The sequence below is a fragment of the Amblyraja radiata genome, chromosome 21, assembly GCF_010909765.2.
Source record: "Amblyraja radiata isolate CabotCenter1 chromosome 21, sAmbRad1.1.pri, whole genome shotgun sequence".
NCBI lineage: Eukaryota > Metazoa > Chordata > Chondrichthyes > Rajiformes > Rajidae > Amblyraja > Amblyraja radiata.
The window spans coordinates 36,255,561-36,275,855 of record NC_045976.1 but is presented as its reverse complement, the minus strand read 5'-3'; the positions used below and the strand labels follow the sequence as shown (position 1 = coordinate 36,275,855).

The window sequence follows — 20,295 nt, the reverse complement described above, 5'->3', positions numbered from 1 at the left end:
ATAATGTCCCAACTCTTGCTTATACGCAATGTCCCGTCTGATCAAGGCAAGCTTGCTGTACTACTTCAGCACACTTGGTTGATCTACAGTAGATGCTGTTGGATCTATATATAAACTTCTTCGCTTTTCACCACTTCACCAAATTTCATGTCATTTGAAAACTTACCAATCATGTCACATATATTCGCATCAAAATCGTTAACAAACAACAGAGGCCCCAGCCTCGATCAATGTTTTGTCTTGCACTAAATGTTGTGTCCTTTATCCTTTATCTGTGCACTGTGGAGTGCTTGATTGTATTCGTGTATAGTCTTTTCTTTAGCAGGATAGCATGCAAACAAAACATTTTCACTGTTTCTCGGTACCCATGGCAAAAATGAACTAAACTATGGCACACCATTTGTCACAGGCTTCCGATCTAAAAAGCAACCCTGCACTACCATCCTTTGACTCCTTCCACCAAGTCAATTCTATATCCAATTGACTCGCTCCGATGATCGGATGTAATATGAACTGTCCTCATGCAGTGTCTCAACCCGAATCATTGACAGTTCTGACACAGAGTTTCAATCCAAAACGTTGACATTTAATTTCACCCCATAGATGCTGCTTGACCAGCTGAGTTTCTCCAGCAGTCTCCAGATTATCTTGCATATTTCGTGTAGTCTCACCTTCTGCACCACTCGAGCATGTGGGACGTTGTCAAAAACCTTTCTAAAATCCATATGGTTAACATCTACAACCCTGCCCTCATTAATCCTCTTGGTTACCTCTTCAAAGTTAAATTTGTCAAAACACAATTTCCCACTGACAAAGCCATGTTGTCCATCTCTACATAGAGTGGATAGCAACAAAACAAAGCTTTTCACTATACCTCAGTACATCTGACAATAATAAACGGATACCTATATCCTGCTGGAGTAACTCCGAGGGTCAGGCAGCATCTTTGGATAACATGGTTATTTAAGAATAAGGGGTAGGCCATTTAGGACTGAGATAAGGAAAAACATCTTCACCCAGAGTGCTATGAATCTGTGGAATTCTCTGCCACAGAAGGCAGTGGAGGCCAATTCACTGGTTGTTTTCAAGAGGGAGTTAGATTTAACTCTTAGGGCTAAAGGAATCAAGGGATATGGGAAAAAAGCAGGAACAGGGTATTGTTTTTAGATGATCAGACAAGATCATATCAAATGACGGTGCTGGCTCGAACAGCCGAATGGCCTACACCTGCACCTATTTTTCTATGTTTCTATGTATAGGCGATGTTTTGAGTCAGGGCCCTTCTTCAGACTGGTTGTGATTTTTTTTTTTGCAAACTAGCATCAGCATTTCTTTGTTCCTCCTGTACTGTGGAATGGATAATATATTATCTTCATCCAAGCCAAACAATTCAGGGATATTAGTGTGGCCATGACAGTAATGATTTGCATATTGAATTTTAGCCTTTCATTTTAAACTCAATTATGCATTTACATGTGGAGGCAATGAACTGATTTTGTTAAACAAATGGGAGTGATCACTGATTTCCTTTCTAATTATTTATTCATGAGCAGTAAAGCATCTGAGCTTCAAATAAGACCTCTTTAATGTGTTAATGCTTGATCTTGAGGGCTATTTGAAAAATACATTTTGTTTTTTCATAAATGTTAGCTGAATAAGGGAGAGGCAATGTATAGAGATCTTTTGAGGTGTTCCCTCCATGGAGGATGATTCCAGCTTCTACATTCACATAACTAATTTTTCACATCAAAAAGCATTCCTGTCAATCTCGTATATTTTTTATCAAATATCCTTGTGAACTAGAGAAATGATAGGCAGAATACATTTCAAAGTTTCATATCTTTATTATGAAGCAAGTGCACGTTGGAGGAGTAGATTCCAAAATGGATTGTGAAAATTCCCAAATCCGAGACGAGCGGATTTAAATTAACTTGATGGCAGAGGAGTAAAAATATTTGGCCTTTATTTTTGATGAGTCAAAGAAGTTGTTGAATGTCTTTCGCACAGTAAAATTAGTTGGGATTGATGCACAAATTACAGTGCCCTCCATAATGTTTGAGACAAAGACCCATCATTTATTTATTTGCCTCTGTACGTGGTTAAATTGCACATTGTCAGATTTTATTAAAGGCCATTTTTATACATTTTGGTTTCACCATGTAGAAATTACAGCAGTGTTTATACATAGTCCCCCCCCCATTTCAGGGCACCATAATGTTTGGGACACATGGCTTCACAGGCGTTTGTAATTGTTCAGGTGTGTTTAAATGCCTCCTTCTTCTTCTAGTGTATGGCGTGCACAGCCTAAAATTGTAGGTCAAATTGTTCTATTTGATCTATTTATCTGTGCACGTCGGGTTGATTGATGTCGAAACAGGGTGGACCACATGAGGGTTGCAATCTCCCACCCCATGGCCTCCTTAATGCAGGTATTAGAGAGCTCTCAGCATCTAATCTTTCCTCCAGTCTTTACATCTCCTTTGGAAACTTCCATTGCTGTTTATCTACATGAGGACCAATGTTGTGCCTATGAAAGTCAAAGAAGCCATATGAGACTGAGAAACAAGAATAAATGTGTTAGAGACATCAGCCAAACCTTAGGCTCACCAAAATCAACTGTTTGGAACATCATTAAGAAGAAAGGGAGCACTGGTGAGCTTACCAATCGCAAAGGGACTGGCAGGCCAAGGAAGACCTCCACAGCTGATGACAGAAGTATTCTCTCTATAATAAAGAAAAACCCCCAAACACCTGTCCGACAGATCAGAAATACTTCAGGAGTCAGGTGTGGATTTGTCAATGACCACTGTCCGCAGAAAACTTCATGAACAGAAATACAGAGGCTACACTGCAAGTTGCAAACCATTGGTTAGCTGCAAAAATAGGATGGCCAGATTACAGTTTTCCAAGTAGTACTTAAAAGACCAACCACAGTTCTGAAAAAAGGTTTTGTGGACAGATGAGACAAAGATTACCTTATATCAGAGTGATAGCAAGAGCAAAGTATGGAGGAGAGAAGGAACTGCCCAGGATCCAAAGCATACCACCTCATCTGGGAAGCACGGTGGTGGGGCCTGGCATGTCTAGCTGCTGAAGGTACTGGCTCACTTATTTTCATTGCTGATACAACTATCTGATGGTAGTAATATAATGAATTCTGAAGTGTATAGACATATCCTATCTGCTCGTTGAAACAAATGCCTCAAAACTCATTGGCCGGCTGTTCATTCTACAGCAAGACAAAGATCCCAAACATACTGCTAAAGCAATAAAGGAGTTTTCCAAAGCTAAAAAATTGTAAATTCTTGAGTGGCCAAGTCAATCACCCGATTTGAGCCCAATTGAGCATGCATTTTATATGCTGAAGAGAAAACTGAAGGGGACTAGCCCCCAAAGCAAGCATATGCTAAAGATGGCTGTAATACAGGCCTGGCAGAGCATCACCAGAGAAGACATCCAGCAACTGGTGATGTCCATGAATCATAGACCTCAAGCAGTCATTGCATGCAAAGGATATGCAACAAAATACTTTAATTTACATAATGTTGCTGTGTCCCAAACATTACGGTGCCCTGAAAAGGGGGGACTATGTATAAACACTGCTGTAATTTTTACATGGTGAAACCAAAATGTATAAAAATACTCTCTAATAAAATCTGACAATGTGCTCTTTAACCACGTGATTTTTTTTTCTATTACAGATCTCAAATTGTGGAGTACAGAGGCAAATAAATAAATGATGGGTCTTTGTCCCAAACATTATGGAGGGCATTGTATTAGAAGCTTGATGCAGCGCTCGTGTTTTGGATTAATTTTCTGTCAGCACAGTAGGAATAAAGGTTGCATGTTGAAACTAATGAGTATTATAACAGGGGAACAATGCATTAAAAAAATGATGATAGGTCCCTTGGGTTATAACCACAGAGTATTATTGCGTAAAATAAGCTTGAAAACTTCTGAGAGATTGTGTGAAGTAAATGTTATTTTTGTCACTTCCACGTGATCCATCAAACTAGAATCACATTATAACCCTGTCAATAAGAGCATTGTGACAATTTTAAGAAATTAGCAAGAATGCATACAACCTTTTAGATAGTCTGCTTCTCTCATCTTTGTGCTGTACTTTTTTGAAGTGTGACATAATCATTTTAATTATAATCCCTCAAAGTGAATTAATCCCTCCATTTAAAATGAAGACTAGAAATGTTGGGAAGGCATAACTATCATGTTAACATACAAAAAGATGGAGGAACGATGTACAAAATCGTGAAATACTCCGGCTGCTATAAGCAATGTAATAACATAGCCAGTTGGAAATACATTGCAGCTAAAGTGGGATTTGAAGAGAGAGAAACGGAATTAACATGTAGCCAGGATCAATACCAGAAAGAGATTTTTCAAGGAGAAAAAATCAGGGCTAGCATGGAAACTAAAAATGTATGCAATGTTTGCAGTCATTGAAGGAACTTAATGTATGAATGTTACAAAGTAGAATGCTCACATTAAAAAAGGAGTATTTATTTTCTAAAATGTGCCTAACTTTCCACCATACAAATGTATTCACGTTTTATAAAGTAAACACATTGAAGGGGAATATCGCAGAGAAATAAATGACATACATAGAATCAAGGAACTGCAGATGCGGGTTTACAAAAAAATGCCACAATGCTCGAGTATCTCAGCGGGTCAGGAAGCATAGTTGGAGATCTTGGATACCCGATATGTTGGATTGGGGCCCTTCTGCAGACTGACTGTGGTGGGGGGCGGGGAAGAAAGCTGGAAGAGAGGAGAGGCAAGGAAAAAAGAGAACAAAGGTCTAATAAGGAAAGACAGCAGGTGTTGCAAATTGTGAAGCTCAAGGAAGGAATGGAGATAGAAGGGGAGGTGACAGGAGAAATAGCTGCGAGTCCAGGTTGGGCACAGGGGAAGTTTGGGGGGGCAGGAGAAGAGTGTTGTAGTTGCTTAAAATGAGAGAATTCAATGCTGATACCTTTGAGTAAGGTATCCCAATGGAATATGAAGTGTTGTTTCTCCAGTTGATATGTGGCCTCACACTGGCAATGGAAGTGTATGTGAACCTTTGTCAAACCTGCAAGGACTGGACTCCCTTACACCTCGTCCATTCCAAACTTCCTTGATCTCTCTGTCTCTATCACAGGGGACAGAACATCGACTGACATCTACTCTAAACCTACCGACCACCACAATTGTCTGGAATACACATCCCCCACCCTGCCTCTTGCAAAGAGGCTATCCCCTAATCTCAATTTCTCCGTCTCCGCTGCATTCGCTCCCAAGATGAGGCTTTTCATTCTGGGACATCCAAGAAGTCCTCTTTCTTCAGTAAACATAGTTGTCATAGATGGATCCCTCACTCGCATCTCCTCTGTGTCCCATTGTTCTGCTCTCGCTTCCCCTACCCTCAGACAGAACAAGGATAGAGTTTTGCTGGTCCTCATCTTTCACCCCACCTGCCTTTGTATCCATCACATCATCCTCTTGACATTCCCGTCATCTCCAATGTGATCCCACCACCAGTCATATCTTCCCATCCCACATCTTTCCACCTTCTGCAGAGACTACTTCCTCCACAACTCCTTGGTTCATTCATCCTTTCCCACCCAAACCACCCCCTCCCCAGGTAATTTCCCCAGCAACCGCAAGAGATGGAGCACCTGCCCGAGCTGAAACGTCACATCCATGTTGTCCAAAAAATGATGTGTTTTTCAATAAGGTTTATCTTTTTACAGATTTGAATCGTCTTCACATGCTATCAGTATGAGTGCCTACCTGCGTGAACAGAGACGTGAATTGTACAGCAAGAGTGGAGAGCTACAAGGTAAAGTAAATGAATTAGATCTTTTCTCCTTGATGCAAAATGAAATGTGGTCCATATGCAGAGATGGACAGAACTTATAAACTTATAAGCTTGAAACACAGCGCTGGCCGTGCGCAGCAGATCCATTGTGACGTCATCAGCGAGACCATCTCGTTTAGATTCAAAGTTATTTCAGATTTGTGAACATTTTGATTAATAACTCAAGAAATAATGCATGAATTTTTCAGATAAGACGATTTCGGAGTCCACGGGATAAATCTCTACCGGAATATGTAAACATTTTACCGTTAGCGCGTCGTTTTTTCGAGAAGATGTGAACACACACACACACACGCACACACACACACACACACACACACACACACACACACACACACACACACACACACAGTTTTATAATTATAGAGATGGCATCTAAAGCACATAAGACTGCTAAGAAAGAACAATTACTGAAAGTGGAGAGAGAAAGGGAAATGAATGCTGCCGTTCATAGGGCATGTTTTGGAATTTAGAATTTAACAACATATGGAAGTTCATCATATGTAAGTCAGGCATTTGTAACCTGAGGAAGGCATGTATTGTATTTGAGATAATTTGGCTCTCAATGGGCTTGCATGTATTTTGATAATTTGTATAACACTGTCAAACAATGAGATGGCGTTTTCAGGATAAATATGCCCGGTGTTCATTGTCATTAATTATGTACAATATAAAGTCTATTTAAAGAGTGGAGGAAATATATCCTTTCAGAAACTATGTCACTGTCTCCTAATGAAAGCAGGATAAACCTCTGGAAAAGATCCCAGGAGAGGAGTACTGTTATACAAAAATGGTGTGCATAAAATCAGTTTCAGTGACTGGGAGTAGTCAAAATGATTGGGTTGCACCCAAATAGCATTGTTTCTATTCACATCTTCAGTAATTTGAAATATTAATGAGTGGAGTTTCCCATTGTACTGTACTAAATTGTCAGCTGCGTTGAGTGCTAAAGTTTCATAGTGTAGCTCGAAGGCACAACTTTCTTCGGAAAATCTGATCTATTCTCACAGGACATTTTGTCTACACATTTATCTTGCATCTTGCATTGTTACCAACCACTTAAGATTCTCCAGTCTCAAAGAATAAACGGATTCTTTACTTCACTATGGATTCTGAGTTGGTGCTAAATCATGCCAACCTGCAATCTGACAACTTGCAACAATACACAAAAAGGACCGAGATATCTTTCTGTTAGTATCAGAGGGATCCAGGCATATTAGAAAAAGGCAACAGCAGGTACCAACACGGATGATCATGGTCGTGTTTTATGATGGAGAAGGCCCAAAGAGCCAAAAGACACACTCTTGTTTGTTTCAAGAGAGTCCAAAGAAGGGTCCCTCCCCAAAACATTGTTTGTCTTTTTCTTCCACAAATGTTCCCTGACCCACTGGGCTCCTCCAGCACTTTGTGTTTTGCTCAAGATTCCAGCATCTGCATTTATGTTTGTGTCTCCTATTCCTTGCTTCTCTGTTTTTGTAATTCCTTCAAAACTTCCTGCCCTTTGCTCCTAACTCTAACTGGATACACATTGTTTTAATCGGGATACTGAGAAGTTCTCAACATATTTTCTTTCAGGTGTTTTTTAGATGCAATAGTACGTTTGTACATTGTTAGATACAGTAGTACATTTCAAAATGTTGACATTCACTGCTTAAAGTTAACTGATATTTGGCATATTTGCACACAATAAACCCAGCACAATTAGTCTCACTTTAAATACCAAGTCTTCAACATGAATATTTCATTTTACTTAAAAAAAAATGTTTTTAATGTATTTGCTTATGTAAAATTGTGCACATAGGTATACTGGAAAATAATGTGAAAATAATATTTTCAAATTACTAAACAGAAATTTAGATTACTAATTTAAAATTTTAGGGACAGTATTTTCCGACGTTAACTATCATAGATACAAATTCAGGTATTGCACTTGCAGCAGTTCATAAAATAAAGAATATTTATCAAAATTAAATGGTGCCGTTTACTGATGAAATTTGGAGAGCTAATTCTCTCTGGCTTCCATTATTGCTCAAATCCCTTTATATGTCAGTGTTTCCTTTAAAAATGTATTACTTTTTCCTTTTATCTACCAAAGTGTAAATTCACATTTTAGATTTTCTCCGCCATTTAACCGGTCAAATAGTGTTTGCAGTCTCTTTGTGTCCTCCTTATAGTCTGTTTTCATACTTATCAAGCTTTGGTAAAACAAAATAATGTATTACAATTACCTCCTTGAACTTCTAATATTTAATTTTAATTCATAATCCCCAAATTAATGTTGTTATATCAACCTGCCTAGTTGTTATAACCATATAACAATTACAGCACGGAAACAGGCCATCTCGGCCCTACAAGTCCGTGCCGAACAACTTTTTTCCCTTAGTCCCACCTGCCTGCACTCATACCATACCATAACCCTCCATTCCCTTCTCATCCATATGCCTATCCAATTTCCTCCATAAGTTCATCCAACAAAGTCCCGGTCTTTTTTATTGGATACTTCAGTTGGAAAATACTGCTGCCAAACATTATTATTTGAAGAATAATAATGTTTTGCACATTGAAAATGAAATTAAGGCATTTCATGAACTCAATACCTTGTAATATCTATCATTGAAGATTAAAGGCTAGCAATTCCTGTAGTGGGTAGTATAGTGGCAATATCTTGCAAGCGTCTTATTTCCATTGTAAATCCAGATCTGGACTGGAAATTAGGATTGCGCTCTCTGTACATTTCTGCTGGACTTGCACATTACTGCCCTCTGACAAGGACAGACAAGTCTTTCATGGGCGTTTCTTATTCACTGTGAAGGCTAAATTGTTGTGCTGATGGTTTAAAATAAATGACTCTCTGCATCATGCTTCAATTATTGTTTATATGTGTTCCACTTTTTTAGACTATGGAGTTTCGAAATCCATTTCAACTTTCTTTCCCACCTGAGTGAAGTAATACTACAAGTGATGTAGTAGCCCTTCTGATAAATGAATGGAATTGTAAATATTGGAAACGCCAGTAAGGGAGATGTGTGCACGGTTGGAGTATTTTTGATGGGCTAAATGTGTTTTTCCCATTTCCCTGAATGACAAGATTAGTTATATTAGTGATGGGAATAGTTATCAACATCACATTGCTGCAATGCTGGTGGGTTAAGGGATTTTTTTGGCATCCTAAACTCCTACCTGTTTAGTAGTCTTATGAAGGGTCTCGTCCCGAAACAACACCTATTCCTTCTCTCCAGAGAACCCGCTGGATTACTCCATCATTTGGTGTGTATCCTACCAGTGATTCATCATCCTATCTGTCTGAATCCCTATATTTTTCATCTTTGGAAATGTCTAATTACTGATTTTTAAGGGCACATTGTAAATTAATATTCGTAAATATATGTATATATCAAAGTAGTTTAACATGAAGGAAGTACTGTGCATGTAGAATTCCATGTTTGCAGATTTTCACATAATTGACAATTGTGAATAGCTTGGTTCGATCCTGTCTGTGGGCGCTGTCATACGGAGTTTGTATGCTCACTCTGTGACCGTGTGGGTTTTCCCCAGGTGCTCTGGTTTTCTCCCTCACTCCAAAGACGTACAGGTTTGTAGGTTAATTGGCTTGGGTAAAATTTGTAAATTGCCACCTAGTGTGTAAGAGAGTTGGTGGCTGGTAAGCCAAAGATCCTGTTTCCGCGCTGTATCTCTAAACTCTAAAGTCTAATCAGAATATTGCATTTCCTGATCAGAATTGTGTGTGATCTATTGACAATAGAATTTGCAATTCAGGTCTATTGTTTAGTACAGGGATGGGGAACCTTTTCATGTTGGAATGCCAAATTAAGTTAGTTGTAATCTAATAAGGCCGCATCCAAGAAACTTCAATTAAATATACTTTAAAATGTACATTATTTTGTTAAAATAGCCCTCATGACTTACTAATGTTTTAATTGGGAATTGAAGGCAATATCTCCAAGTTTGCGGATGACACTAAGCTGGGGGGCAGTGTTAGCTGTGAGGAGGATGCTAGGAGACTGCAAGGTGACTTGGATAGGCTGGGTGAGTGGGCAAATGTTTGGCAGATGCAGTATAATGTGGATAAATGTGAGGTTATCCATTTTGGTGGCAAAAACAGGAAAGCAGACTATTATCTAAATGGTGGCCGACTAGGAAAAGGGGAGATGCAGCGAGACCTGGGTGTCATGGTACACCAGTCATTGAAAGTAGGCATGCAGGTGCAGCAGGCAGTGAAGAAAGCGAATGGTATGTTAGCTTTCATAGCAAAAGGATTTGAGTATAGGAGCAGGGAGGTTCTACTGCAGTTGTACAGGGTCTTGGTGAGACCACACCTGGAGTATTGCGTACAGTTTTGGTCTCCAAATCTGAGGAAGGACATTTTTGCCATAGAGGGAGTGCAGAGAAGGTTCACCAGACTGATTCCTGGGATGTCAGGACTGTCTTATGAAGAAAGACTGGATAGACTTGGTTTATACTCTCTAGAATTTAGGAGATTGAGAGGGGATCTTATAGAAACTTACAAAATTCTTAAGGGGTTGGACAGGCTAGATGCAGGAAGATTGCTCCCGATGTTGGGGAAGTCCAGGACAAGGGGTTACAGCTTAAGGATAAGGGGGAAATCCTTTAAAACCGAGATGAGAAGAACTTTTTTCATACAGAGAGTGGTGAATCTCTGGAACTCTCTGCCACAGAGGATAGTCGAGGCCAGTTCATTGGCTATATTTAAGAGGGAGTTAGATGTGGCCCTTGTGGCTAAGGGGATCAGAGGGTATGGAGAGAAGGCAGGTACGGGATACTGAGTTGGATGATCAGCCATGATCATATTGAATGGCGGTGCAGGCTCGAAGGGCCGAATGGCCTACTCCTGCACCTAATTTCTGTTTCTATGTTTCTAATTGTGGCCGTCTGTCGGGGAGGATTATTTCATTGAACCTTCTTTTACTCTTTGATATTTTAAATACGTTCATTTTATGATCAAAATAAAAATAATAATAGATGAACAAAAACGTATTAATAATAATAAAAAGATTTGTTCTACAAAATTTGGATTGATCAAAAGGCTGCACTTAATGGCTTAGAAGGCTGCAGGTTCCCACCCCTGGTTTAATACCATTACTGCAATTAAAACAGTGCACAAGATAAAAGTTTCCAGATACTTGCCAATGCAATTTTTGACCTGGACGTTGTGGATAGGCCAGGGTTTGTTCCTGTTCCTCTTCATTCTGATAAGTCCGACAACTGATTATCAATGATTCGGCAAATGCAAGAATCTGCGGAACTCTTCACTTTAATTTTTTTTCTATGGATGTACAGAAACTTAATTATTTATTTTATGTAAAGCACTTTGGTTTCAATGCGAGTTGATTTAAACGTGCTATATAAATAAAACTTACTTACTAACTTACTTACTTAGGAAATCAGAGGCACTTCCTGCATTTCTGGCACTCGCAATATTCTGTGATTTGTTGGAACCTCAGCATCTTTATGCTGTTTTGGTCTTTGTTCTATTCAGTGGTGATACCTTATCATGAGGCATAAAAGATTAGCCTTCATCCTGTTTTCACATAGTTTATTAGTCTCATTTTGATAGTGTGAAGACTTGTGTAATCTAATGATGTAGACATTACTTATGTGGCTTGTCAGGGAAAATAATTATATTGCCAGCCTGGTTAATTATTTTGCGCACCATTATTTCATCCAGTTTGTGCTACAAGTGTCTGGAAAGCTCACTGTAACTACAAAATGCTTAAATGTGATATTGCCAGCAGAAATCTTTTGTAGCCAGTCTACCCCAGCATTAGTTTGTTAAAAATCTTCCAATTGATGAGAATATCTTTCAACCTTGGTGGCATCAGCTTTAACCCAATCTTTTTAATTGTGTTTTGCTTCAGGGACTTGAGTACGTCATGCAGTTTGAACCTCAGACCATCTGCTCCTGTCAATCTTTGTGGCATTGGCACCACGTTGATCACTGGGTTCCCGCCTGATCATTTTACATTAGTGAATAAAACTGTCAAGAAAAAGCTGATTTCATTTTCTTGTGCAAATGTTGCGCCATACTGAGAAGCTTTAGCCCAATACAATTGATGAGTTTTAATCAGTGTTCATATCACCATCGACCTGCCTATCTGCACCTGCCTGAATTTAAGTTAATTCATTTTAGTTTTCAATCCATTGTATCTGGAGTTTATGATTAATTATGCACTGGAAAGCAAATATGCCTCTAAATTTACATTAAGTTACAATTAATCACATTAGTGTCTGTCAATTGTGGCTGGGAATGCAGAGTGGAAAGTGAAAGGATATTTCCCCAGTACTCTATTCCATGTACAAAGATACATTATTTAAGCTGTTTTTCTCCTGCCAGGCTTCTAAAGGTATCGATGTTGAATCAACCAGTGTGTTTCAATTGAAAAACAATGGAGGTTTAATAATCATTTGCTCATTTCTTGTGGGTGCAATAGCATAGTGATGGTTACCAAACAAGTAATTTAATGATCCGGAGATGTGATTTCACAATCTACTAGGGCAATGGGAGGATTAAATTCAGTAAAAAAAGTAAATCTAGAATAAAAGACCAGTATCAGTAATGGGATCATGAAACTCATCTGGTTCCCAAATGTACGCTAGTTAAGGAATTCTACCATATGTGACTTCAGATCCACAGCTCAGTTGACTCTAAACTGCCCTCTGAAATATGGTCTAACAAGCTGCTCAGTTGTATCAAACTGCTACAAAACAATAAAATAACCTGACCCATGCAACAGATACAGAAAATATCCCCAGCTCAGTTCAGAATGTCAGATGTTCGCAACAGTTTATTAAACAGCAGCCTGACAATCATTCTCATAGAATCATATTATGTTGTGAATTCTCAACATTGCTCCCTCATTGCCCTGTGTGAGTCAGGACAAAGCCTAAAGAAGGTGGAGGCCCAATGGAATTCCATTGTGGTGAGTGAAAGAAAAGCATGTAAAAGCACGGTTTCCTCCAAGTTGTATCTTATCTTAACCTGGAAGTATATTGCCATTGTGTCATTGCCACTATGTCAAATTTCTGGAATTGTAGGTGAATGTTTTTGATGTCAAGAAATTTAGTAGTTTAAGTGAAACTTCAGTAGCACCATCTTAAAGGAAAATAGGGGTGGTAATCAATGCTACCTTTGTCAGTGACAAAGAGACTTTGCACTTTTGGGTGAGATCAGTGAAAAGTAATCTACATTTTTAAAATTAAAATTAACTGCATTAACTATTGAGAATCTCAGGACTGGCAATTGATTACATTGGAAATGTAGTCTTTGTTATACAGTAATGTTTCATTTGCACACAGACAGCACCATAGAGGAATAAGGGGCTCACCTGTCATTTGGCATTCTTGGCTGCGCTATATTCCTTGTGCTTGTGTGCAGGAGGAAAGAGAAGTACAGAAGCAAGTAAGAATCTTACCGATTTTAGAATAGCATTGATTTCTTTTGCAGAGGTTGTGCAATGGAGGTGGGTTTGTTTCACATGCAAAAGTGTAAAGATGTGTTATTAACTGTTCCAGAAATGTGATAGAAATGGGCAGAACAGCACCTTAAAATGATTCTGAGATTAGCAAATTGAAAGTGGCAATGACCTTGACATGCGCAGGAAAAACAAACAAGGCACTATGTGAATGTGCATTCAAGGCTCAAGGAGATTAGAGATCTTAGTGAGGACAAAGAATACAGTGCAGATTAAATACAGAGCGTGCTGGAAATATTCAGGTAGCATCTGCAGAGAGAAAAACGGAATCAGTGTTTCTTGGTGATAATACTTGTCTTCCTGAAAAGTTCACTCTGTTCCATCAGCATTCATCGCTTTGAGTATGCCTAGTGATTTCCCTATTTACTTCAAATTTCAAACATTTGCTGTTTTTTCCCCCTTTTGGAATACAATATGAATGTTGTCCTATAAAATAACATGGTTTCAGAGAAAGAGGGATTACTGATACGTATTTAATTACCGTTTTTTATACCAATGGAAAATAATTGTGTGCATTGTCTTTTGCTGATGATGTTAGGTGAATTTTGCACCTGAAAATGGTACTCATGCCACCAAACATTCCTGCAAAAAGTCAGGAATCAAATTTCCTGACTGGCATGAAGACACACAAAATAGGCACAATATTTCACAATATAGCCTAGTTAAGCTGATTTTCATATGCAGAGTAAATTCTGAGGGTGGATAGGGAGTTTCATGCAGAGACTTCTGGGCTGCTCTCTGTGAGGTGATCAGAGTTTTGATTGCAGAAGCTCAAATGATCACAGAGGACCGTGTTACTTTTCTCATTTGCATTTCATAATGTCGTGTTGTAGAATTTAATATTGCAAAATTCTATGCTGTTGTGCCCTTTGTCACATGAAAATTTTAGCACAAAATCAGAAAAAAGGATGCTGTAAAATTTAAATTTTGTCTTGCTTGGGGAATAACAATCCAAAAATGTTCAATGTGCAGGGTGAGCGAGTGACATTTACAATTTTTCAGGTTTGATAGCACATTATGAACAGAAAATATTACACATCCAAGTTGAGTGACTAATGTTAGTTCTTTGTCTTTGTAATGCTGATTCTGAGTACATCATCACATCTGTGGAAGACATAAGATGAGATGTATCCGGCACGGTGGCGTAGCAGTAGAGCTACTGCCTTACTGCGCCAGAGACCCCTATTCGATCCCGACTATGGGTGTTTGTACGAAGTTTGTACATTCTCGCCGTGACCTACGTGGGTTTTCTCCGTGACCTTCGGTTTCCTCCCACACTCCAAAGATTGTTGGTTAATTGGCTTGGTATAAGAATGTAAAATTGTGCCTCGTGTGTGCAGGGTAGTGTTATTGTGCGGGGATCGCTGGTCGGTTCGATCTATATCTCTAAACTAAACTAAAGTAAATCACATGTTTGGAATAAATTTCATTTTTAATATATGTGGGGGGTTTTTCTAAAAAGAAATGTGGCAACCAATTTTCTTGGAGAAATTACTCATAAGCCATAGTAAGGAAAGAGATTATCAGTTGGACGATTTGGGTCAAAGGGCCTTTTCTGTGCTGTATACCCTTTAGTCAAAAGTGTTTTATTGTCATATGTCCCAGATAGAACAATGAGATTCGTACTTGCAGCAACACAACAAAATACGTTAACATATTCATTCATGCAAACCCTATCATTCACTTAATCTGATTTTGCTTTTTTGTGTGTACAGTTGGCAAGGAATAGGAAAATGGATAGGCCATGTGGCCCTTGAGCATCTATTAATTTCATGACTAAACTTGTATCGTAGGTTCATCTATACATTACTAAAACTTTGATCTTGTGCTCTTCTGGTTTGCGAGTTCTTTTTATTTGCGCAAAAACAGTACGCGAAAGAGCTACAATTTTTCGTTAGCTCACTCGCCGTTCTCCTGTGCTGCAGGTGCATGAAGTTTCGTTCCGATCGGTGGTATAATGTAAACGTTAGCGAGGTTTAAAAATCGTAAGGACTGCACGTGCGCAGATCGATCTCCTCTCCTGCCAGTCAGCGCCGCGCGGATTGGTCTCCTCTCCTGTCACTCCCCGGGACGGCCCGCCCCTTCCTGCGCCATCACGTCTTTACTGGAGCTGAGGGAGGCCGGCGGAGGTCTCTAACAATTATCAGAGGGACTAGAAGCGGCCCGAAGCGGCCTGGCCCGGAGATGTCGCCGATGTCGCCAAACGGAAAGCGGAAAGTCTGATCCCGGCAGAGGAGAGCGTCCAGCCCCCGCTGTAAGTCCCAAACGCACCGCCACACAAAGCCCCGCAGCTCCAGCCCCTACTCCTCTGGTCCCCATCGCTGGCTCCTGCCCCCCTCCCCTGTGATACCCCCCTCTCCCCTCTGGCTCTTCCTCCATCTTTTCTCCAAGCTAACCCCACACCTCCCCCCGCCCACACATACCCAGCCCACACACCACTCTCCCCCCACAACCCCCCTCCCCCCACATTGTCAAGCCATTAACGAATATTGTGTATTTCAATGAGATTATCTTTCATTCTTCCTATTTGAGGAAGGAAAACAAGAACTTCTGTAAAAGCTGTCCAGCCCTTTGAGCTGCTCTGTCTTTCATCTGGATCATGCCTGACCTTTTGCCTCAGCTCCATTTACTGGTGTTATCCCCATATCCCTTGATTGCATTTATACCCATAAATCTACCAACCTCAGTTTTGAATGAATGTAACAACTGAACTCCACAGCTGTTTCAAGCAGATTTAATTTTAATTCTTGTGAAGAAAGATATAGTTTTTCACATTTAAAATGCATTATACTTCATTGTATTCTTGCCCATTCAATTAAGCCGTTTACTCCCCTTGCCAGATTCTGCATGTTCTACACAGTTCACATTCCCACCTTGCTCTTTTTCATCCAAACGTTTCTCTCTGCATCTCGGTACACTTGATTATAATTTACCAATTCCATTGCAAAATGGAACAGTTTATTCCAACTCTGTCTGTGCCTGTGAAATCCTCAATGCATGTTAAGCACCCTCTTGTCCCCCCAATCTCCTCCACCTCCCAGTTCGATTAGCCATATTGTTGTTTAACTTCCTTGACATCCAATTATAACCACATCTGTATTCCCGATCTCTGCCTAAACAACCGAAAATAAATTTGAACAAATTTAGTAAAATAAATTGCTCCATTACAGTATCTTTAAAAAATGATTTGGCTGTGATTTAAATAATTTTTTGCACTTCCTACTCTGATCCCAAAATAACAGTGAATGTATTTGTTATATGCAGATTCAAATATAACCAATGATTCTAAAATTAACTTGCCACAATGCAAAGTAACTTTGAAGCATCTAACTGTTAGACATGATTGTGGGCTGCAGGGACAAATTATGTCAAACGGCTTGTCTCAGTTCTCAACGTCTTTATGACTATGACCATGCTTACTATCACCTGACAAGATCCCTCCTGTTGTACTTCAGTATCATATTTTGGGGAATTTTATGCTGCAAAGAGTTTTAAGATTATTTTAATTTTATGGGCCGAATTGAGAAAATCTTGTTGCAGAGGTCATCTAAATATGATAATGTCTCACACATGAACTGTGCTTTGATACATAGATACGTAGACAATAGGTGGAATAGTAGGCCATTTGACCCAGCACCGCCATTCAATGTGATCATTGCTGATCATCCACAATTAGCACCCCGTTCCTGCCTTCTCCCCATACCCCTTGATTCCGCTAGCCCTAAGATCTAACTCTCTTTTGAATGCATCCACTGAATCGGCCTCCTGCGGCAGAGAATTCCACAAATTCACAACTCTCTGTGTGAAAACGATTTTCCTCATCTCAGTTCTAATGGCCTACCCCTTATTCTTAAACTGTGGCCCCTGGTTCTGGACTCCCCCAAGATCGTGAACATGTTTCCTGCATCTAGCGTGTCCAGTCCCTTAATAATTTTATATGTTCCTATCAGATTCCCTCTCATCTAAATTCCAGTGAATACAAGCCCAGTCGCTCCATTCTTTCATCATATGACAGTCCCGCCATCCCGGGAATTAACGCTGCACTCCCTCAATAGCAAGAATGTCTTTCCTCAAATTAGGAGACCAAAACGGCACACATAACTCCAAGTGTGGTCTCACCAGGACCCTGTACAACTGCAGAAGGACCTCTTTGCTCCTATACTCAACTACTCGTGTTATGAAGGCCAACATGCCATTAGCTTTCTTCACTGCCTGTTGTACCTACATGCTTACTTTCAGTGACTGATGTACAAGGACACCCAGGTCTCGTTGTACTTCCCCCTTTCCTAATCCAACACCATTCAGATAATAATCTGCCTTCCTGTTCTTGCCACCAAAGCGGATAACCTCACAGTTATCCACATTATACTGTATCTGCCATGCATCTGCCCACTCACCCAACCTGTCCAAATCACCCTGCATCCTCATAACATCCTGTTCGCAGTTCACACTTTCACCCAGCTTTGTGTCATCTGCTAATGTTACTTTTAATGCCTTCATCTAAATCGTTAATGTATATTATAAATAGCTGAGGTCCCAGCACCGAGTCTTGTGGCACCCCACAAGTCACTGCCTGCCATTGTGAAAGGGACCCGTTAATCCCTATTGTTTGTTTCTTGTCTGCCAACCAATTTTCTATCCAGGTCAAAACCCTATCCCCCAATACCATGTGCTCTAATTTTGCCCACTAATCTGTGTAGGACATTATCATAGGCTTTCTGAAAGTCCAGGTACATTACATCCACTGGCTCCCTCTTGTCCACTTTACTTGTTACATCCTCAAAAAATTCCAGGACATTTGTCAAGCATGATTTCCCCTTCGTAAATCCATGCTGACTTGGACCGATCCTGTTACTGCTATCCAAATACGCCGCTATTACATCTTTGATAATCGACTCCAGCATCTTCCCCACCACTGATGTCAGGCTAACTGGTCTATAATTCCCAGCTTTTTCTCTCCCTCCTTTTTTGAAAAGTGGGATAACATTAGCTACCCTCCAATCCACAGGAACTGATACAGAATATATAGAACATTGGAAAATGATCACCAATGCGTCCATGATTTCTAGAGCCACCTCCTTGAGTACCCTGAGATGCTGGCCATCAGGCCCTGGGGATTTATCGCCTTCAGTCCCATCAGTCTGCCCAACACAATTTCCTGACTACTGTGAATTTCCTTCAGTTCCTCCATACACTAGGTCATATTGTTTATTGTCCTCTGTCCCCAATACTTTTGGGAGATTGTTTGTGTCTTCCTTAGTGAAGACAGAACAAAAGTACCTGTTCAACTCGTTTGCCATTTCCTTGTTCCCCATAATAAATTCACCTGTTTCTGTCTAAAGGGGCCCACATTTGTCTTAACTAATTTTTTTCCACTTCACATACGTAAAGAAGCTTTTACTGTCCTCCTTTATATTCTTGGCCAGCTTACCTTCGTACTTCATCTTTTCTCCCCGTAGTGCCTTTTTAGTTACCTTCTGTTGTTCTTTAAAGGTTACCCAATCTTCTGGCTTCCCGCTCATCTTTGCTATGTTATACATCTTCTCTTTTATTTTTATACTGTCCTTGACTTCCCTTGTCAGTCACGGTCGCCTCTTACTCCCCTTAGAATCTTTCTTCCTCTTTGTAATGAAATGATCCTGCATCTTCTGGGTTATTTCCAGAAATACCTGCCATTGCTGTTCTACCGTCATCCCTGCTAAGGTCCCTTTCCAGTCAACTTTGGCCAGTTCCTCCTCCCTCAGGCCTCCAGAGTCCCCTTTGTTCAACTGCAACACTGACACTTCTGGTTTTACCTTCTCCCTCTCAAATTGCAGATTAAACATCATATTATGGTCACTGCCTCCTAATGATTTATTTACCTTGAGTTCCCTTATCAAATCCGGTTCATTACGTAACACTAAATCCAGAATTGCCTGCTCCATTTTTAATTCACATGTGGAATATTGGTATCACTGTCAAACGCAACATTCAGTGTTCATCCTAGCAGGTCCTTGAAAGGCAGTGAGCTACGTTTTTGAACCACAATAGTCGTCATGATGAAAACAGCTTTATTGTCTCTACGTTCGGAGCTTGATGATCTTTACTGTGTGACATTGCTAAACAAAAAAGAGATATCTTTCCAGGTCAGGATGGTGCCAACATTCAAACCACCTGCAGCATTTGTCCTTCTACCTGGGTATGCTTGTAACTTTGGTTGGTGCTGTTGAAGAAACTATGGGAAGATATTCAATGTAATTTGTAGATCATAAATAATACACAATGCAGCCAAAAGTAAAGTGAAATCTAAAGCTGGTAAATGAGATGACAATCAAGTGGGTTATTTGACTCAGTGTCGAACATGAAGATCATTCAATCAATAATCATTCTGGCAAATTCATTGTACTCCTGCCATGTGTACATAGATTGTACAAAGCTCGGTCAGGAGTTGGGTTATTCACCGCAATGTACCTCGTCTGCAACCTTCTCCTGTAGCCAGTATATTTGGTTGGTTTGTGACAGTTCTTACTCAGTGAACATTCAGTAGGCTGGAATTCAATGATTATGCCACCTTGAATATTGGAATGAAAGTGCAACAACAATTAGATTCTCAGAAACACAAAGAGCTGGAGTAACTCAGCAGGTCAGACAGCATCTCTGGGGAAAAGGAAAAGGAATAGGTGACGTTTCGGGTCGAGACCCTTCTTCGGATTGAAGAAGTGTCTCGACCCGAAATGTCACCTATTCCTTTTCTCCAGAGATGCTGTCTGACCCACTGAGTTACTCCAGCTTTTTGTGTATATCGTGTAAATTGTGTTGTGTCTTGGTTCTTCTACTTGTTTGTATGACTGCAGAAACCAAATTTCGTTTGAACCTCAATGAGGTTCAAAGGACAACAAATAAATTGTATCATTGTATTGTATAATT

At 39.9% G+C, this 20,295-nt stretch overlaps 1 protein-coding gene across 2 annotated transcripts in view; it reads left to right on the top strand.

The window, feature by feature from the left end:
- The window catches only part of exoc4 (exocyst complex component 4), a 402,169-nt gene that overhangs the window by 73,277 nt on the left and 308,597 nt on the right, over nucleotides 1-20,295 (top strand). For both annotated transcript variants that reach the window (XM_033040092.1, XM_033040093.1), the window contains exon 8: nucleotides 5,751-5,839. In XM_033040092.1, coding sequence (XP_032895983.1) covers nucleotides 5,751-5,839 — 89 coding nt within the window. The remainder of the gene's footprint in view (nucleotides 1-5,750; nucleotides 5,840-20,295) is intronic.